Raw genomic sequence first — 21026 nt, forward strand, 5'->3', positions numbered from 1 at the left:
AATTTTTCGCGCGCGAATAGATGGAACCTTGAAAAGGTATATGGAAATATCGCTTATAGTTCACCCCCTTAAAAAAGACGAGCCGACGTTCCGCACGACGGTTCCCGAAAATTATGCGGTGAATTTGCAAGTAAATAGAATTTTCGGAACTCCGAAAAATATATCTCGGAATACAGTTTTGTTTTGCAAAACAGAGATAGGCAAATTGGAGCGCGGCAGGATAAATTCAGCCGGGGACGAACTCCTCGATGACGGATTTCTCTTTGAAACCTCGGCCGGGAGAAATGTCGCTTTCGAAATAGCGCTTTATTGCGCTGTTGTTTGTTAAAACAGCGACGGAACGGTTCTCGTTTACGGGGAATGTAAAAATATGGTGTGACACGTATGGAGCTGTATACGCCTTCGACGATGTATTAGAAGCGTCCTCGACGAAAATGTACGTCTGACGTCAATTTTCTAAAAAAAAAAGAAAAGGAAAAATGAAAAAGGAGAAAGAGGAAGAAAGGAAGGAAGAAAGGTGGAGGAAGAAAGAAACTGAGAGATCGATTCAATCCGTGGTAGGACGCTCTTGTCATCAATTATCTCCAATCTTCCCAGAACTATTCTATTGAACCAACTAATCGATGAAAAGGGGCTAAAGAGCGACGCACGGTGTGCGTCAGTTTTAAGCATCAACCACGTAATTATCTTATCAACTGTTGTGAAACACCGGCTGATTCTCTGAAATTCGCTTCGTTTAAAGCGACCACTTTAATAATCTACGAGTACTCGAACTGCGAGAAAACTATTCACGTGCGTTTCCTCGCAAGTTCCTCGCTTTTGACGTCATAATCCGCGCCGGCTGACACATACATCGGAAATCCTTAAATCGTTACATAATCTCACCTAAATAACATGACTCGGGCCTTTTAAAGGGAGTACTCAATATTTCTCGGAATCGACGAGATAATTGCGCGACGATACTTAAACCGGACACAGGTCTATACGCGCGTAAATCGCCGCACGTCGCGTTCCGCCTCCGCGATCGCTATAATTTCAACCGATCCGCCGTTGAAACAGCGGAACGGCTCTTCCGCACGATCGCGTTGCATTCAGCCTGTAACGGAGAACACCTGCGAATTCGACGAGAGAGAAGGCAAAACAGCTCTTCTCGCGTTCTCCACCGTTAAAATCGCATATCACGAAAACGCGCCGTAAACGCCACGCGGAAAAGATCCCGAGTACTGATACCGGTGCGTTAATTGGACGCGCTCGACGAATGTTATTTATTAATGCAAGTGTCCGCGAGATTTATGCGGATTCGGAGCCGTCTGGCGTGCGATTTCACGAGGAAAACGTTCGATGGTGCAAAAACTCGCGCAAACCGTGATACTCCTGATAAATCATCTCTCCTTGGACATTGATTTGATTTGAAACCTGATATTGACAATTATACATATACAGAAACATCTCTTTAACATTCCATTTACATGTTATTTACCCCGCAGATTCCACGAATTCAGATGTGTCGATTTTCCGAGTAGAACGCAGGTCTGACTAACTCACTTGCCCCGGCTGCGAGAGGAAAACAAGAGAGAGAGAGAGAGAGAGGTGTGCCGGATTATAGCGAACAATGGTGATCTTTTGTCCGAGGCACGTTAATTATCACTCTCAACGTAACATATGCCGGTTTTCATATTCATTAAGAAATAATCAACTGTATCGGTGATTATGCACATATCATTCAATACGAGTGATTTTGCACGGGCACGATTCACGCCGACGTGCGAAGCCGGCAGAAATCCATTGACGTCAATTAAGCCAAAGCAAAAAAAAGGCCGTCGTTCAAGCCGCAACGTTCGAGACGGAATAACGTCTCTTTCCCCGAAGCTATTCGACGATCGACGAAAAAAAAAATAGAAAAAGGGGGACCGAATTATCCGCGCGCGTAACTCTGTCCTCGCTATCCGACCGTCTGCTACTCGACCTCTTGGCTACCTACGCAATTCGCTATTTAACCTTCGCGAGCCGGTAATTCGTTACCTGGGTTACATAGGTAGGTGTGTTTTGCTCCAGCGCGTTCGATACTACCGACAAACAAGTTACGCGTTTTGCGCGTTAAACTTAAAATAATTGCGCTTCCGCCCACCGCCTCCTTCCTCCTATCCGCGCCCGCTTCTCTATCCGGGATAAATATTCATACGGCGGCGGTGAAATGCCGTAACCACGTCCGCGTTCTAATCGCACGAGCATATCCGATTTTTCTCGCGAAAACGCGAGCCTCGCGCAGAACCGACGTTGATCCCGTCGATTCCACGCGAAAAATCTCAAAGCGATCTCGCGGGCCGAAGAAACCGGCTCAGAGGCGCGTGGGTCGCTCCCCCGTTCTCTTCCTGCGTTACGTCGCCGGCGAAATCGACGTTATGAAAGTGCGAGAGGAAAATCGACGTGGACGATGCGGCAACGTGCATTGCTACATTCATGCACGTCGTTACGCTCTGATGAGTGACACTTATATTCGTATTATTATAGCTTCTATTTCAGTCAGGCGGACCCGCAGACCTACACAGCATCGACGGAGCACGAGGAGATTATCATGCCGATCGTATCGTTTCCCTCAACCTTCACCCTATTCGGTGGGAATAAGTGGAGAATAATGAAACTCCCACGTAAATCACTATGTTGCTTCGTCTCCTCTCTTCCAGTGCGTCATCAATACGAATTTAACATACCCTCTGTTTATGAGTAATGGCGGCGTGTGACGTATACACATATTATGACGTGTTCCATGACGTATGTCATAACCACCCAATATATCATAACATGTGTATGCTGATATCTTCGGCTTCGCTTGTGATTTCCCGAACGATTCGAAGTCGATTTTTCTATACTCGCACGGAGCGAAAGGATAAGCTAAAAACTAACGAAAAACTAGCTATCCATATGACTGAAATTTAGTTACCAGATGTAATTTTTAACTGTGGAGGCTAATTCTTTTTCTCCGTGTGCGAATATAGCCGTGAAAATTAGCTCCCAGCTAAACTAGGTCTGGTAATTAAACAATGCCGGTAACGAAATTTCAGTTATATTATACGGACAGCCAATGTTTAGCCGTGGGAGCTGGCTTTTAGCTGTGGAAGCTAATTCTTTTTCCCGCGTGGGATTTCGCTCGAAGTAGATGCAGCCGTGAGCCGGCAGGACGTGTGTTTACTTCATGAAGTGGACGAATCGCGCATTACGTAATCATATCTGCGACGATACGTCTATTAATTTAGCTTGCTTTCAATTTTAACGGCTCCTCGATCAATCTGAGATCATTTACTGTTAAACGCTGAATAATAAATAAATGCTGAATTCTCTAACGCTAAGTAGACTACGACCGTAAATAGACAGACTCGCGCGTTCGTGACGGAAAGTCGACAAATTACAATTATATACAATTATATCGTGCCATGGCCATTGTTGCTAATTATATACAAGGTGTCCCAGAATTCCAAACATTCATCCGAACGGTGCTTTTATCTCGTTCGATTTAACTGTCGATACATTGGATACATTGAATAGAGGCGGTAATCGTCGATCACGTGTGAATCACTTAAGAGACGAGATAAATAAGAGAAGAGGAATCGCGCTCGAGAGAGCCGAACGACGAGGCGAGGCGCGGAGAGGACGTCACGAGCCGGCGTTTACGATCGCACGAGCGTGTATAATCTCGTCATTTCAAGACAATCAGCCGTCCGACGTCAAACGCCTCGATAACCAAGTCTTGACGTGTGTACATTATGTAATGCGTTTCATACAAAGCGCTCCGAAAGGGTTCGGAGGGTCAAAGGGCAGACGGGCGGTGCAGGACGGTACGTTCCAGCGCCTTACCGCTCCCAACTATTCCGGATAGAGAAGCATTTTCGAGCGAGTGGTAGGAGTCACGTGCCGGCGCGCAGCGCGCTATTTGCCGTGCAATTACATCGAGAAACAATTAACGACGCGAGACGGACGCCGGGCACGTACGTACGTGCGTGACGTCAATCGTCGAAGATAACGGGCGCGCGGGCGCGAGCGATAGTAATCGGTAGTGGTGTGGGCGGCGGGTGCACCGACGTCGGTTACGTAGAAGAGGAGGTTGCGGAGGAGGAGGGGAGGAAAGAGAGGAGAGGCCGGGGGCAGAAGAGAAGCGAAGTATACAGGGGAGGAAGAAGGGCGACGGGGGGGAGAAGCAGAAGAGAGGAGGATGCTCTCGCGCGCGCGAAGAGAGGGGTGGTTCGCCAAGAATGGCCGGGGCGACGGCGTACAAGGGGGCGAGGGCCGAGGGCGCCGACACCGCCGCCGGTCGAGCCGAAGCAGGGGGGTGGCAATATGGCCGTCGGTCAGTCGGTATCGAACCGCCGCGCCGTGCGGAGCTCCTACGCTGACTCGCGTAGGCACCGTTCTGCTCCGTAGTGGACGGCCGCTCTGGATATCCGCGCGCGCCGCGACGTTCGCGACTCACCGATGGCTTCCCGGCCTCCGCGCGCAATCCTCGAGTATCCCGCCGTCGCCAGTCCGTTCGAGCTCGTGGGACGCGTTAATCGGTCGGTCGCGAGGGCCGCCCGGTAACTTCTGAGCAGTAGCGGTAAGTGCCAAGCATCGAGAGAGGTATCGCGTCCTCAACTTCGACCCGGGGGTCTCTCCTGGACGGGCCGACCGTGCGGATATTTCCACTTGTCCTGACGCGACCGCTCTTCGGCGACCTCGTCGTCGGGGCCTGCTATCGAGGAGTATCGACGGCGATCGATCGCTCTCTCTCTCTCTCTCTCTCTCTCTCGATAGGTAGGAGGTCGTTGTCGATCCGTGACGTCAAGCGAGGATTCCCATTGTACTTGTTGCAGTAGGGCCTTTGTACTCCAGAAAGAGAGAGAGAGAGAGAGAGAGGCGGTGGATCCTTGACGCACGCTCTCCTTGAGACGCTCTGTGTCCCCCCTCCCCACCGTCTAGGCTCTCTTCCTTTCTCCTTCCGCGCTCTCCCACCGCGTATCTCATCCCATGCGATAAACGGTGCAACGTCCTTCCGGGATACCATCGTTCTGTCTTTCTTTCTTGTCAGCCTTTGAGTTCGGATCCAATGACGCGATAAGTAATTATCATGAATTAGACGCTCGCCGATATCGCGCGAGGTACCTCAGGATTCCCGCGGCCCGAAGTTGAGAATATTTATACGCGCGCATAAAGAAGACTTACACGCGACTGCGAAGGCAGTAGCTACGGGTCGTAACTAGACAGACCTCTCCACCGTCTCTCTCTCTCTTTCTTTCTCTCTCTCCGAGAGTAAGTCTCTTCATGAATTTTCATCGACGCTCGCGCTTGCGTGACCGCTTGCGTAGACACGAATATGTTAAAAAAGCTGTCTATATGGCGCATTAAAGGCGGTCCACGTCAAAGAGTTACGAGAGCTGCTTTCTCGGTAACTACCGAGAACAATGGGGTTCTTTCTTCATGTCTTCGGATCTGTGGAAGTCTTTATAAGATACGATTATCGGATCCCGGATTGCGAGGACAATCTCCTTCGCCTCTTCTTTTCTCTTCTTTAATCGAATGACATGAATTTGACCGGTCAGTGGTAGTTCTTTTAATCGTTTGTGTGCCGGGAGAGGTCACAAGGTATACCAAAAGTACCATTCGGGGCGGTAAATCCAAGGCTGACACATTCCCAGGCAGAAAAATTCCTAAACGGTATCTTGAGGACGTCCAAAAGACGCTTTCTTTTTTTAAATATCTCTCATACGTCTTTAAGAGATCTTTTAGAAATCTATCCTGCCTGGAATCCGTAGGATAAATTAATCCGCGCAATCCTATTACGAAAACTACTCTCGAACACCGAAAGAAACCTAAAATAACAAAAAAACAAAACAAAACAATCGCATAACAGCATCAAATCATGCAAAAAAGGTGCGGTAACGCTGTTAGATCTTAAGTGTGTCTTTTTCGCTGTCTTTTTTGCTGAACTGGCTGCACTAGTTTGGTACTAGCTTTCTTCTCACTTTTCCGCCAAGTCCTAACTGTACATCTGTATCTTTTTAAATTTTATAAGTATGCACAAGTTCAGCGAAAAATAACAGATTTCTTCTCACACGAAGAGTAAGAAAAGCGCGACAGCGTTCCCCAGCATCCCTCCGCGTGTAAAACAAAGGAACGTGACTTGGTACTCAAATGATTAAAATAGCTCCCATCCGAAAGATTCCTTCGTACCCGACGAAGCTAAGAAATCCTTTTCTAAAGCCGCTTGCTTCGATCCCTGCAGATTAGTAAAAGAGCAGCGCCGAGGGGAGACAGCGGTGAGTTAGTGGGAATCGCGCCGGTGAAAATTCGCAAACTGAGCGGTGAGATTCGCGTAAACATGGACGCTGGAGCTGGACAGGGTAAAAAGCAGATCCGCGTGGGGTTTTACGACATCGAGGGCACCATCGGCAAGGGCAACTTCGCCGTCGTCAAGCTGGCCAGACATCGGATCACAAAGACGGAGGTACCGCGCGAATCCCCCGAATAATAATTGGTCTGTCCTTTTCAGCTGAAACGGCTGCACCAGTTCAACGGATTTACGCGGACTGAAGCATGAAAATCTCGAGACGCTTCAATGTGTCCGTACATTTCTTGAACTAATACAGCCAGTTCAGCTAAGAAGAACATACGAAATATCAACGTAACAACGGCGATGCGATTCGGGAAAGCAATGTTACGAATCGACGTGTCTCTTTTTTCAGGTGGCCATCAAGATAATCGACAAGACCCAGCTGGATCCTACCAATCTGGAGAAGGTTTACAGAGAAGTGGAGATTATGAAGCAGTTGGAGCATCCTCATATCGTGAAATTATATCAAGTCATGGAAACGAAGAACATGATCTACATGGTAGGGGAATAACAATAACGACGACATCGTATCGCTTCGCGAAAGCCGTTGGGGCGGATTTCCCCCGCGTGACGGATCGCGCGTCACCGCCTCGCTCTGTTTTTCAGGTGTGCGAATACGCGAGCAAGGGCGAAATATTCGACTACATAGCGCGCTACGGGAGAATGGGAGAGCCCAGAGCACGCGCGACGTTCGCGCAGATACTCTCCGCGGTCGAATACTGCCATGTGACGGGTGTGGCGCACCGCGATCTAAAAGCGGAGAATTTGCTTCTGGACGCGCAGATGAACGTGAAGATCGCCGACTTCGGCTTCAGCAACAGATTCGCACCGGGTGAGCGGCTGAGCACGTGGTGCGGCAGTCCACCCTACGCCGCCCCGGAGGTTTTCCGCGGCAAGCATTACGCCGGGCCGGAGATCGATGTGTGGGTGAGTAACCGACAAGTCCGCGTTAACCGAGTGACCAGTTTCCCGAAGACGACCGACGTCCGTTTCCTCCAGTTTTCAGTTATCCGAAACTTTCAAATCGCGCGATAAATTCCAAGACCTCTCTCTCTCTCTTTAACTGAAAACCAAAGAAGCGAGCGGTCCTTCTTCCATCAAGATGCGGGAACGTTCGCTCATCTCGCTCCTTCTTGCAGAGTCTGGGCGTTGTGTTGTACGTGTTGGTATGCGGAGCACTGCCCTTCGATGGATCAACTCTTCAGTCATTAAGAGATCGCGTACTAAGCGGCAGATTTAGAATTCCTTACTTCATGAGCACAGGTACCTATCTCGGGCTGGTAAATCTCGCGCGTCTGTGTGTGTGACGTCGCGCTCACGTATTGAAACTTCCATTGCAGATTGCGAGAGCCTAATACGCAAGATGTTAGTGTTGGAGCCTTCCAAGCGATACACCATTCCACAAATTAAGCGGCACCGTTGGATGGCGGGTACAGCGGACAGTATATGTTCGGTGATCGTAACGAGGCCGTCGTCGTCTATTCAGGAACCGAACGAGCAAATACTTCGACTCATGCACAGTTTAGGAATAGACATCACTCGCACCAGGGAGGTGAGCAAAACGTTCTTTCTCCATTTCTATTGTGTGAAATTAAAAACAGATTTATCTCTTCATATCTTATCTATCCAAACTCGACGAAGAGATGCGTTATATTCTTCGACCACGCGCACTGGTTCTGAAAATAAACGACAGCATTATCTAGCGAATTGCACTTTTTAAGACGTACACACACACACACACACACACACACGGCATTATATAAATATGATTGTTATCTTTCAACAGTCCTTACGAAACAGCAGCTATGATCATCACGCGGCTATTTATTTCTTACTGTTGGAAAGATTGAAGCAACATCGCGTCAGCAGCACCATTAATAACACATGCTGGTCCACTGTTGCGAGAACGAAAGAAGATAAATTTAAATCAAGGTAGATCACGTTCACACGTTATTAAGTATCGTCAGATTAAGTGCACTCTTTTTTTTAAGAAGTTAATTTCAAGTGTCGAGATGTCACGTTTTTAATTGTCACTTCCAATCCTACCAGTCCGGTGAAATATCACGAGAACAATGGCTTAATTTGTCAATTTTTATTTACAGCGATAGCTTAGTGGGACGTTGAACTTTAATGATGGGTGGCGCACATATCGGACATTTTGTCAGGACAGGTTGGATTGGAAGCACATTGCTGTCGCTTTATTTTTGGTAACTCCTCGTTTCATTTTCTTACATCTTTCTTTGTCCCGTAAACTTTTACTTCCAATGATAATTTTAAGTTGCTTCAATTTTGTGTTATTCGTTGAGACGCACTTTATTGTTTGAGCCATTAGATATTCCTTAAACGCTTTTTATATACTGCTATTTATTTTATGTACTCTTATCATTATATTACCATTATTACCTTTTCTTTTTACTTTATATATTTCCTATGTTAATTAGAGTGTGCATCGGCAAGACCTAATTTCTGGCAAATATGTCTTGTAATCTAGATTTCTGTGTATCTGTTTTATGTGAAAATTGAACGCAAACAACACATCGATGCGAGTTTTATACATGAGATAAAGCGTAGTAGGACTAGAAACAAAAATCTACGTTACTTTCCCATAATAGTAATTTAACGTGAAAACGATGTATATACGTAATACATCTCTCTCGTAACAGACTAATGCTGGTAGATAAAATGATGAAAAAAAAAACAAATGCGTGATAAGAACTTTCCGGTCGATTGCTAGACAGAGATCGCTACACAGAGCGTCCGTTCGTCATCGTCATCGCGAGAAACCATTCACAGCAATACCCCACGAATGTTTTCTCCGAATATCAACGGGGCGAATCGTTTTATCGTTTCAGAGCAAGAGAAGATACTGGTAGAGGGGGTAAGAGATTCAGCTCGACGAGCTCCTCAACCGATGAAGGTTGTTGCAGCGCGGAGGGTGATTTGGAGGAGGGGCCGAGCGGCGACGAGTTGCGCGAGGCGCAGATCAAACTCGAGGAACACCGATTAGGCCTAGATCACGATATCAGTCAACGAATTGACAGCCAGATAGTCAATCGACGATTAAGCGATTACCAGCATCATTTTGATAACCCGCTTATGGATCCTATTGATCCTCCCAGTCGGACGACGCTGTTCATGGCGGGCGGCAGCGGTAGCTCGTCCTCGGAACTCTTCGAGTCCAGCTTCGATTCTGGCTGCCCGCCAGATTACACGGGGACTAATTGCTTTACGAGCAGCCTACCGTCCTGCACTCCACCGCCACCTAAAAGTCCATCCCCCATCACTGGCAGGATATCTCGAATCTCTCAAGGACGAAGAGCATCCGACGGTGGGCCCAGATTACTGTTCTGCCAGCAAGGCAGCGGAGACAGGCCATCCAAACAGAGGAGTATTCAAGGTATACAACGTCTTCCCTCTATCTTTCTCCGACAGTTTTCCAACAGAGCGTTTACGATCACGTGATAACGAATCCTTCCAGATTCGGGGAAGGCACGAGGTCACCTGGACCTAGTCCACCTTAGACCACCGTCCACGCCGCCCGACAATCAGCAGCAATTCAAGATGCGTGGCGACTCGGGAACGCAGCTGCAGCTTCTGGTGCAGCAACGCATGCTGCAGCAAAAACGCAATCTGTATCATCGGCACCGAGGCGGCGGCAGTCCAACGCCGATCCCGGTCTCTACCAGCGGCACCAGCAGACGCGCCGATCACGTGCCGAGGCAAGACAGCTACAAGCTGGCCCAGCGAACGCAGATTTTGCCGCCTCTCTCTCAGGGTCACGTCGACCGAGACTTCGACAGAGACAGGAAGCGGGACGAGGAGAGGTGGAAGAGTCTACCGTCCCGATTGGCAGCGGACTGCCAGTTAGCGGAGAGATCGCTAATATGGAGCCAGCAGGTAAATTCATAGAGAAGTTACGGATGTAAAAAATCACACAGTACCGGGCAAACGTATCGGAGCGACTTGTACGGCCGATTTCCTCGAGTGCTTCTTACAATTGGACTGTGATCTCGAAATCTCTATTTTTTGGCGGGAGCAAATCGATTGACCTGTAAAACGACACCGGCAAGAGCCCTTGTACATAAAAACACTCGACGCAGACGATAGGATCTCGTCGAGAGTGTCTTGACGTTATTGTAAATGCCTTGCACGTTTACAATAGTGAGCTGATGTACATAATGTTATTTAGTACCTAAAACTTAAAAAAAAAAAGAGAAGAAAAGAAATTACATACCGATGCGATTTATTAGCACAATTATTTATGTTAAATTGCAAATAAATGATTATTTTTCTTTAATTTAGCAGTTATCTTTTACTCTAATTTGCCTTTACTGCATGAACCGATCCTTGATAGATGATAACTACCCTCTCATTAACAACTCTCTCACTCTTTCTCTCTCTTTCTCTTTCTCTCACAATTACATGTTTCGCAAGCAGAAGGAAGATACCTATAATCGGGAGAACTCTAATTATGTAGAAACCATACATTACTATATAGTCGTCAACTTAAATCCTCACGTGAAAAAAATGAACATTTCCAGAGTACTGCGTGCTGTTACGAAAAAAGTTTACTTTCTCACGCACGCGTTCTTCCATTCTGTATAAAACATTTCGTTATAAGAGATTAGTGCGCCTACAATGCTTTCTTATCATTTCGCTTAGCACATTTTGCCCATGTATGTGTGCATATGAATATAAAGATGCACAAGAAGAATTAAATCACACATAACAGAGATTATAAATAATTGACACGATGTGTAAAACGTTAGGTGGGCCTTAGTGGAGGCGCGTCTTACTTACCACCGGGCAGTGTAGGTGGTTTCTTGTGGCCCACCAGCAGCAATCCACATTCAACCATCTTCGAGAATGTAGGGGATCCCATGGAATAAACTTCTGCCCTATATTGTTAGTAATTATCTTGAGATCTTGCGTATGAAAAGCCAGGCTAAGCTGTTACATCGACTCTCTGTCTATCTCTCTCTTTCTCTGTTCATCTCTCTCCCTCCCTCTCTCTCTCTCTCTCTCTCTCTCTCTCTCTCTCTCTCTCTCTCTTTCTTTTTCAGCAATATTCCCTCTCCAATCTTTCCACGTTGACTTTTAATTATTAAAATAGTTGCATATCATTTTATTTCGAATACGTTAAGAAACTATGTCACATACGAAGAATTTAGTATAACATATTCACTCGTCTGTAATAATTATCTACTTTACATACTCAAGATCTCTGATTAGATGTATGGTACATGTTACTGAATGCCAAAGATTTACACTTTTGTATTTTTACCCATTTGAGGCACTGACGGAGAATTCGGCGTTGAAATATAACGAAAACTTATAGGCGATGTTTCATACAAATCGTTTAAACACTAAAAGTTTTAAGTGCTAAAATGCTGCTTCATCCAGTTACACCACTTATCGCTATAATGTATTCTATGCCCGTGTAAAAAATCATGCCCGTATGTATTCCGTATCTTGAAAGAAAGGAAGTCAATATCCATTTTCTCGATTTGCGCAATGCAAATGGGGCACAAGAGGATTCATCCAGAGGAATCTTTGCCGTACAGTAACATATGTACCTGCCTTATTAAAATGACTGATTCTACCAGTCAAATATCCAATTATATCATAGACTGATAATTAACAAGACGAAACACCAAATTTGGTTGGAGAGCAAGTGGCATATGACTTGCTTTACGGCATCCGCTATTAAGAACATCACAGCGAGAGAACCGTGAAGTTTTGGAGTATCCTTAAGTGAAGTTTTTGATTGACGAGTACGGACTTAGATATAAAATGCTTCGAGGATTCATTCATTTTCGTGACTGTGTGCTCATGCGTACATAAAAACGAGAATGATAGAATGCGATCCGACACGACTTAAGAAAATATTACGTACTGCCAATGAATGAGGAAGAAACGAATGCTCAAGTCGTTGATGAGATATAAATACGTGATGTAGAGTAAGGAAGTAGAAACGAAATATCAAGGAGACACGCAAAGAATAAGAACGTGACTGAGATAGAGTTAAAATTCTTTCTGTAGGGAACCACAAGTTCTATGCCACTTCCGCTTTTCCGTTTATTTGATCCGAAGAGTGGAAACACGACGCGAGAGTTTCGAGGGATTTTCAGTTTTCTTGATAAGCGTTCCAGTAATACTGTACAAAATTAGTGATGTTTTCCTCTCTTCCACTCTTCACGATGGTGACCATAGATAATAGGAAATAATAACGGAAAACAATAATATTAGCGGTAAATAGTAGCTAATGTGTAAGAGACGACGAGAAGTGCTGCATTCTGTAAAGATGTTTGAATAAATTATTTATGTGATCACACGAATTTCCTATAGAAGAGCATAAGTTGAACAGCATTTTGTATATGTTATCTCTTTCTAGAAATATTTATAGTCGCATTAAGTAGTTGCACTACTTTTATACAAGTGTCTTTCATGAATATTCGCTGATACTCTAAATATGATTTCTTCTAAACAGGATGTTCTTCTATTTCTATGGCTCTGTTTTATGAGCTTCTTGCATGATTATAATTATTAGGAAACGTTAAAAGAGAAACAATAATGATTACGAAACCGTTTGTACGTTTGATATGAATACAGCACTTTTAAAAAGAAAAAAAAACTATATATATATATATATATACATATATATATATATTATTAGAACCTAGTAATTTAGTCAGTAGTAAGCAATACCGGCCGCGCACAACTGACAACGACTTTACTATTCAAATTTTTCGCCATTTTTTACCCGACAGGAAACAATCAAACTTCGCTCAAAAATCTTTTGATAAGTAAAACATAACTGTTAAGTTAGCCTAATCGCAAACAAGATCTATCATTCGCAAAACGAACATCGACGCAGGATATCCCATGAATCTCAGGAATTGAAAATCAATTTTGGCATTATTGCGAGTTATTATCTCACATATATTTGTCTTTTCTGGACTGAAAGAGCTTCGAACTGTGTGAAATAATGATCAGTACAACGTTGTTTTAGTGAGCAATAAATGATTAATTTCACCTGTCCATCGAAACATTACACATGTTCGACTCACACGACTCTTGCGAGAAATTTTGCGACGATTACATGTGATACATAGCTATTATTTCATGAAACGTAATCTGTTTAAGGGCTACGGCCACTTTTGCAGAAGTAATTATTTGCTATCAAGCAATGACTGCCACATACGGACTATTCGTCGTATAAAATCTAATAACCCGACTGAGATGGTCACTTATATGTGCATATAACATAAACTAACTAATTCTGTTCTCACGCTCTTAGCAAAGTGCGCATATAATATCACTTCAACAGTCATATACGATAGTAAGTAGTTACTTTTTGTAAATTGCAAAAAAAAAACTGTCGACGTATGTATACATGCGGGTTCTGAATAAAACATATGCAGATTGAAGAATTAAATTAATGTGTTCAGAGCACATTGAAGATACGTTTATTCACTTCGATATCCTATGTCTCCACAAGAGAATCTATCTTTACATTATGAATTATGAAGATGTCAAGGCATAACTTACGACCCTTGGCTAACGGCCCTTAGAAAATATCACAGCCTGTTTTCCCGGCGTTGTTCTTAGCTTCTTGCGACGTGAGCTGTTCGTTTTCACTCGGATTTAAGGGATTCCCATTCTCGTCCAACTGATTCTTTGCAAAGTCCTCTTTTATCTTATCGGAATATATCATGTCGAACAAGTCTTGAGCGGTCAATTCACGCTGCTCGAAATCCTCCACTCTGTATGACACGTAAGGCTTCAATTTGAATCCTTCGAGTGAAGGGACAATTAATTCGGGAATCATCTCTGGCACGGTGACAAACTTATCACCTACTGCATATCCGACATCTTTTACACCCCTCTCTATAATCATAATAAATTATATACACATTAGAAATAATTGAAACATTTCTAATTGATACAATATATTTTGTAAGCTCATATGAATACTGACTATTATGGACAGCAGATTGCAACTTTCAGCTGATTAATAGCAAACTTTTCCTTTAACTTTTTATAGTCTTTTCCTATTTTTATATTAAATCATTGTAGGGGCGAAAAATATATGTTATTGTTATTGACTATGTTTAGAAGAAGCAGTCGTGCGACCACCATGAGATGTTCTATTAAACACTTCTCAACAGTGTGCAAATTTCTTGCATTCTAAAGTGAACATAATCTAGCAAAAGCATACAGCAGAAACTTTAAACTGCCAGTAGCTCTGCACGACTAACACTAATATAGCTATTGAACATAACTATATTTACAATATAATATAATAGTCAGATAACGCAATGAAAAATATCTCGTTTACACCGATAGGAATGTCACAAATAAAAACATCCATGTGAACTAATTTACAGAAAATGAACGATAACTTACTGTCTATTGGTATGTCAGGATCCGGATTCTTCATCTGTGCCTCTTTGAACTGACGACTGCCTCGTTTATTGTACAACAGGAATTTTCGGAAATTTCGTTTCCCATGACAGACGCACGAAGTCGCGATGCTACGCCGTAAGATCATACAGGTAGACGCCATGTCGATTTCTATTATGCAGACAACGCTGATCAATTAACACCACACATTGAGATGCTATTCAGGATGTAATGCAACACGAAGCTATTGATACTTTTCAAAACTGCATTAAACATAACCTACGTCGGCCGATAAAAATTGCTACATACATACCCAGGGCAAACGCAGCCAGTAGAATGACGAATCCTATCTCAGCTGGATCACGTAATTCCGCGCATGCGTAGTGACGCGAACGTCAGCAGCGACCACGCTCTTTCTCCACCGAATTGACGACTGACGACACGTGTTACGTTCGGTCGCATTATATTATATTGCAACACATTACGTAGGGCCTAGCTTGACAATCTTTTTGAGAAAACTATAGCGTAAGTGATTGATTCGAACAATGGATCACCGTAGCATACGATTGATGGAAGATCTCCCAGTGGATGGGCTAAACACAACGTAAGATAAATCTGTCATTTTCACCTTTACTCACTGAGACGATGTGAGCCAAACTCAATATACCTGTATTTATTTATGCTCGCATGGATAGGAGTGACGTCGTGAAAAACAATGGACAGAGAAAGCCTACAAGTTCTTCGTCGTTTAACAAGCTCAAAGTGGAAATGCAAACGTTACAGATATCCGAAGAATCTGAACGACAGTTGTACGACACTCTCAAACATATTTATGGAGCTGTAAGTATATGTATAAATTTATTAGAAAATGCATCAGTATGTTCGCACCGGTGGTTACTTTAATCAACTATTCTTTAATTGTTATAACTGTAATATTTTTGTAGAATTTCAAACTTTCTGATGCTTCTGAGTTTGAGAACAAGAAGTCAAATTTAAATAACCAGTACTGGATGGAACGTGGTAATTTGGTTGTGAAGGGAATAGTGGATTATTCATCCAAAGACACAACTCCCAAAAGTGAAGAGCAAATAACGAGGGAATTTGCAACTTCTAAATTGGAGAGCTACGGGTGGGATTGTTTTCAATGCAGCGATATATTTTGTCATCCATAATTTACTCTGTGTAATGTCAAGAATATTTATTACTTTTTATAGCTTCCACGCCTCACATTGTATAGAAGCTTTAATGCATACGGATGGTGATTTAGGTAGAGCATTAGAAATACTATTCTACAAGTATTATGGAATTAAGGAGATTTCAAGAAATACAGATTATGAAAATATTGATGAAGCTGATTTATTGGAACAGCTGTGCGAGGAGAAAGAAATAATGGAATCTATATATGGCAACGCCTTTCATGAAAAAATAAAAAATCGTATTTGGACGGTGCAGTTGAAATTAAATTATTTAACAAATAATGAGGAAACTGAAGAAGTAGCGGTGAAAGAGAAGAAACAAGAGAAGCAAAAAGAGATATGTCGGCTTTTTATGCGCAATAAATGCAGATTTGGTGATAAGTGTAGATTCCTGCATCAACTGCCAAAGAAAGTATCAAACGCGCCAGTTCAAGAAGATCCATATTTTACATTAGAAATAAGATTTCCCGAAGGTATGACATATAATCAAGTGTATTTATTGAATTACACATAATTAATTGTATTATCATGAAATATCTCAAACAGTTGTGATCAATATTGACTGACGAAACTACATGATAAGTATCTTCATTTTGCAGGTTGTAAATATCCATACGAAGCACCATATTTTTATATTTATAAAAACGACAGGATGTTTCCGCGTATAAACTGCCTAAGAATTGCAAGGAAACTGCACGACCATGCGTTATCTTTAGCTGAGCAAGGCACACCTTCATTATTTTCTATAATTTCATTCTTAGAATACGAATTCGGCGTAAAAACTTATTTGGAGGAGAACAGGGAACAGTTTTTGGATCAATACGAACCGCTGTTTCCGAAGGAACAGGAAAATGAGGAGGAAGAAAGTGCAGCCAGTCATTATAAGCTTGGCAGCACTAATAAGAAAAACAGAGATTGTGTTTCCTGGGAAGAGATTATCAAGGAGGACGATTTGTTAGAAAAGAGATTTAAAGAGAAACAGAAGAACGCCAATTACAGAAAGATGAAGGAGACACGGAAGAAATTGCCCGTATGGTCTAACATGACTAAAATTTTAGAAACCGTACAGCAAAATCAAGTTGTTATTATTTCAGGTGAAACCGGATGTGGTAAGAGTACTCAGGTGCGTGATATTGTTCTGTCAATCGTCACGCGAGAAATTGTCAGCGGGAAGAGAATAATAGAAATCTCAATGAAAACGTTGCAGGTGCCGCAATTTATTTTAGACGACTGGATTATCAACAGATCACAGTCAGGGGACAAGCCTCATGTGAATATAGTATGCACTCAACCCAGGAGAATAAGTGCCATAGGCGTCGCGGAACGAGTGGCGGCGGAGAGGGACGAGAACATAGGAGGTACCGTCGGTTACCAGATACGTTTAGAGAGCAAGATGTCCGGTAAAACGAGACTGACGTTCTGCACCACGGGGATACTGCTCCAGAGATTGTCCGCGAGTTTCGAGCTGCCGGACGTGACTCACGTCATAGTCGACGAGGTGCACGAAAGAAGCGCTGAGAGGTAAATTCTTCACACTTCTCCCGCTGCCTCTCCTCTTTACACGTCGCTTCTCTTCTCTAGCGATTTGCTGCTGATGCTTTTAAAGGAATTACTGCTAAAGAGGCCGGCTATGAAAGTGATACTGATGAGTGCGACACTCAAAGCCGACACGTTCTCCTCGTACTTCGAACAAGCACCGGTCTTAAATATCCCAGGATTGACCTTCCCGGTGGAACAGATCTTCCTCGAAGACGCACTCGAGAGAATCGGATACGTCGTCGAGGAAAATTCCAAGTTCACGCGTACGATCAAGGGTGGTTGGGACCAGCTTGCGATCGATCTGGAGGTCGCTGATATCGAAGGGCTACCTGCCAGCTCCCCGAAAGAATCTATCCAGGACGAGAATTTGACGTTGAAGCAATTGGTCACCAGATATCACGGTTACTCCAGGCAAACGTATAAAAATCTATACGTTATGGATCACAAAAGGATTAACTTTGAATTAATAGAGAGGATTCTGGAGTGGATTGTTTTCGGAGAACACGACTATCCCAGGACAGGTTCTATTCTAGTAAGCGTCTTCAATTTGTCGATCGCGTTCGTTTATTTCAGGAAAGCTTGCGTAGTTGAGAAAGAGTATATTCGCACATTTTGTTTCCTTTTCGACGTAGACTCGCCGAATAGAATTTTACTGCGAGATGTGCGTTCTTATCAGAAAATATGTGATTTCTCACATATTATAGTACCTTGAATAGGAACGCATTGCAGTTATCTTTTGTATCCAAGATTGATCCGAGAGATAGAACACGCAAATAATTGGTCTTAAAATCCATTTGCGACATATTATCATCCTTTCTACAATTATTTTGCTGCAATTGTAGGTGTTCCTGCCAGGCTTTGCTGAGATTCTCACTTTGAAGGATCAACTGTACGACAATAAGAACCTCTCACCGAGGACTAAGCAATTCGTCATCGTGCCGCTACATTCGAGTCTCTCCAACGAGGAGCAGAGTCTCGTGTTTCAGAAAACGAAAAGCGGCGTCCGTAAAATTGTACTTAGCACGAATATGGCCGAAACGTCCATCACCATAGACGATTGCGTCTTCGTGATTGACACGGGAATGATGAAAGAGAATAGGTTTAACTCGGGCTTGAACATGGAGAGTCTGGACACCTGTTGGGTGTCGCGGGCGAATGCCATGCAGAGGAAAGGTCGAGCTGGTCGAGTAATGCCCGGAGTCTGCATTCATTTGTACACTTCATACAGGTTTGTATTCCAATTCCCGTCGAACACAATGCGATATGACATTCGTAATACACGTCTGATTTTATAGATTTAAATATCATTTCTCCGGACAACCGGTGCCCGAAATACTGAGAATTTCTCTGGAACCGCTGCTCTTGCGCATTCGTTTCATGCACAAGGCGAAAAAGATAGACCTGCATAAGATGTTCGGTGAGAAAATTGTCGGCGTCTCGTCTCCTGCGCCTCCTGTTGTTTATTTTAAGATTAAAGTGTCCTCTCGTCACTTTCGCAGAGAGGATGCTGGAACCACCGACGCACGAGAGTATCACGAACTCGATAAAACGCTTGCAAGATGTTGGTGCGTTCGACTCGAGATGCATGTTGACGCCACTAGGCCACCATCTGGCTGCGTTACCTGTGAACGCGAAGATCGGCAAATTGATATTATTCGGTGCGATCTTCTGCTGCTTGGATTCCGCGCTCACCATCGCGGCCTGCTTGTCGTACAAGAATCCGTTTTACGTGCCGTTCGAGAAAAGGCACGAGGTCGACCCGAAACAGGAGTTCTTCGTAGCTAACTCGGACCAGTTAACCGTCCTCAAGGCTTACAAAGTACTTTCGCAAGAGCGAATTCATTCCCGATAGTCTAACAATAATGCTCAGATTTTATTTCTAATTTAACCTGTCAATTCTTTCTTCTTCTCGCTAAAATATTAATTGCTACGCGTCCAGATATTGAGTACCGCGATTGGCTTGGGAAAGTTTTCAAGAAATTTTGAACGATTATTTCTACCGCAACGTGCCGGTTTATGGCTTAAAACTGTTTTTCCATATTTTTCATATTTTTGACATTATTGTGTTGTATAATTTATATTTCTCTTTTTGGCAGAAATGGTTAGCTGTACGTTCGCGCAGCGCTCAAGCCGCCCAAGTGTTCGCCAGCTTGAACTACTTATCCGTGCAAACCTTTCACACTCTAGCGGATATAAAGTACCAGTTTTTGGAGTTGCTAGTATCGATCGGCTTCGCGCCTGTCAACTTGCCCAAGAGGCGGCCAAATTTTGACAATATTTTCGAGATTACCGGGCCCGAGTTGAATGTCAACAATGAAAACTACAAGCTGCTGCAGGGTCTCCTCTGCGCCGCGTTGTACCCCAACGTGGTGAAGGTTTTCACACCGGCTAAGTCGTTCCAAGTACAATCGGCCGGCGCGGTTCCTATCCTGCCTAAGCCGGAGGAGTTGCGCTTTCAAACCAAGGACGACTGTTATGTCTACATCCACCCGTCGTCCGTGAACTTTCGCACCGGGCACTACACGAGCCCGTACCTGGTGTACCAGGAGAAGATCAAAACCAGCCGAGTTTACATCAAGGAGGTCTCCATGATCCCAAGCCTGCCGTTGTTGTTGTTCTCCGGCTATCAGTTAAACATGGAACTGCACAACGGCACGTTTGTTCTCTCCCTGGAGGATGGCTGGATCATGTTTGTAGTGGAATCGCACAGGGTAAGTTTGCATTCGCGATCAAGAACGCAAATATAAGAAGGGTCTATTCGCAATACGTACGATTCTGACGGTTTTGTACTACTTTCAGATGGGTCAACTCCTGCAACGTATTAGAATAGAACTGGCGAAATTGTTAGAACAAAAGATGCAGGATCCTCTGTTAAATCTCTTGAATCATCAGGAGGGCAAGCAAATTATACGAACGATTGTAAATGTAATAACAAAAGCATAGATGTTTTGAAGTGTTAAAATGAAAGAGCATATCTACAGTTGCCACGGATATAGAAGGACGTTTTCTTCGAATAAGACGACCGTTTGCCTAAATAATGTGTATGAGAATATGTTTTTTACCTGGACAATTTACTGTGATAAGCAGATTGATGTCGAACTATTCATTCAAGCATGTTGCAGCACAGGAAGAAATGATTTAAATTGCATGTTAATATAGGTATATATACTCATTTCTTAACAATATTAAAATATATTTCTTTAAATTCGAGATATTTCAGTATCTATTTTCTATCCTTTTTTAATTTTTGATTAATATATACAAAGATGAAATTCTCATATAATGGATAAAATTCAATAAGTTGTAACTATGGAAAAAATAATGAAAAAAAGATAGTTCTGAAAGCATTCTACAGCTTGAAATTTCTATTAAGGGTTTCGATTAATTTTAAGATTTTTGACTCAAGAACACATTTATTCAAAATAAAAAATTATACATTGCATTTCAATCAAAATATTTTCCACTGTTTGCCATAACATTTGCCCATCTTTTTGGTAATAAGTGGATTTCACGGTAGAAAAAAG

At 43.4% G+C, this 21026-nt stretch overlaps 3 protein-coding genes across 5 annotated transcripts; 2 read left to right on the forward strand and 1 right to left on the reverse strand.

Moving 5' to 3' along the window:
* Positions 1 to 4332: 4332 nt before the first annotated feature.
* LOC106750158 (MAP/microtubule affinity-regulating kinase 3-like) lies at positions 4333 to 13684 on the forward strand. The gene is made up of 10 exons (XM_014630290.1): positions 4333 to 4588; positions 6254 to 6475; positions 6714 to 6860; positions 6968 to 7288; positions 7501 to 7624; positions 7702 to 7913; positions 8148 to 8293; positions 9214 to 9758; positions 9840 to 10258; positions 11131 to 13684. Exons 2-10 carry the CDS (start codon positions 6350 to 6352, stop codon positions 11248 to 11250), a joined length of 2160 nt encoding a protein of 719 aa, XP_014485776.1. The 5' UTR covers positions 4333 to 4588; positions 6254 to 6349; the 3' UTR covers positions 11251 to 13684.
* A 110-nt stretch (positions 13685 to 13794) lies between these two features.
* Positions 13795 to 15173, reverse strand: LOC106750160 (39S ribosomal protein L41, mitochondrial). Its single transcript, XM_014630291.1, has 3 exons — positions 15081 to 15173; positions 14771 to 14938; positions 13795 to 14251 (listed from the first exon to the last, which is right to left on the reverse strand). Exons 2-3 carry the CDS (start codon positions 14928 to 14930, stop codon positions 13932 to 13934), a joined length of 480 nt encoding a protein of 159 aa, XP_014485777.1. The 5' UTR covers positions 14931 to 14938; positions 15081 to 15173; the 3' UTR covers positions 13795 to 13931.
* A 106-nt stretch (positions 15174 to 15279) lies between these two features.
* On the forward strand, positions 15280 to 20716 carry LOC106750157 (putative ATP-dependent RNA helicase DHX57). 3 transcript variants are annotated; one of them, XM_014630287.1, is made up of 12 exons: positions 15280 to 15371; positions 15463 to 15607; positions 15712 to 15896; positions 15982 to 16436; positions 16563 to 17086; positions 17171 to 17484; positions 17545 to 18034; positions 18345 to 18730; positions 18798 to 18919; positions 19002 to 19321; positions 19599 to 20213; positions 20302 to 20716. In XM_014630287.1, exons 1-12 carry the CDS (start codon positions 15313 to 15315, stop codon positions 20443 to 20445), a joined length of 3759 nt encoding a protein of 1252 aa, XP_014485773.1. In that variant the 5' UTR covers positions 15280 to 15312; the 3' UTR covers positions 20446 to 20716. The 3 variants fall into 3 exon arrangements, with proteins under 3 accessions (XP_014485773.1, XP_014485775.1, XP_014485774.1); XM_014630289.1 differs by lacking the exon at positions 20302 to 20716 and having other exon boundaries at positions 19002 to 19160; positions 19599 to 19863; XM_014630288.1 differs by lacking the exons at positions 15280 to 15371; positions 15463 to 15607; positions 15712 to 15896 and having other exon boundaries at positions 16016 to 16034; positions 16136 to 16436.
* Positions 20717 to 21026: the final 310 nt, after the last annotated feature.

Source organism: Dinoponera quadriceps, unplaced genomic scaffold (genome assembly GCF_001313825.1).
Source record: "Dinoponera quadriceps isolate SergipeBrazil2010 unplaced genomic scaffold, ASM131382v1 scaffold4585, whole genome shotgun sequence".
Taxonomy (NCBI): Eukaryota; Metazoa; Arthropoda; class Insecta; order Hymenoptera; family Formicidae; genus Dinoponera; species Dinoponera quadriceps.

What these genes read in the sequence shown, in the direction of transcription:
- LOC106750158 (XM_014630290.1), top strand. Translation starts at nt 6,350, where the DNA reads ATGGACGCTGGAGCTGGACAGGGTAAAAAGCAGATCCGCGTGGGGTTT. An exon ending in GGCCGGAGATCGATGTGTGG is followed by an intron (nt 7,289 to 7,500) that starts GTGAGTAACCGA and finishes TCCTTCTTGCAG; the next exon opens with AGTCTGGGCGTTGTGTTGTA. An exon ending in CAAACAGAGGAGTATTCAAG is followed by an intron (nt 9,759 to 9,839) that starts GTATACAACGTC and finishes GAATCCTTCCAG; the next exon opens with ATTCGGGGAAGGCACGAGGT.
- LOC106750160 (XM_014630291.1), bottom strand. Translation starts at nt 14,930, where the DNA reads ATGGCGTCTACCTGTATGATCTTACGGCGTAGCATCGCGACTTCGTGC. An exon ending in TCCTGACATACCAATAGACA is followed by an intron (nt 14,252 to 14,770) that starts GTAAGTTATCGT and finishes TTATGATTATAG; the next exon opens with AGAGGGGTGTAAAAGATGTC.
- LOC106750157 (XM_014630287.1), top strand. Translation starts at nt 15,313, where the DNA reads ATGGATCACCGTAGCATACGATTGATGGAAGATCTCCCAGTGGATGGG. An exon ending in CCGTCCTCAAGGCTTACAAA is followed by an intron (nt 19,322 to 19,598) that starts GTACTTTCGCAA and finishes TCTTTTTGGCAG; the next exon opens with AAATGGTTAGCTGTACGTTC. An exon ending in TTGTAGTGGAATCGCACAGG is followed by an intron (nt 20,214 to 20,301) that starts GTAAGTTTGCAT and finishes TACTACTTTCAG; the next exon opens with ATGGGTCAACTCCTGCAACG.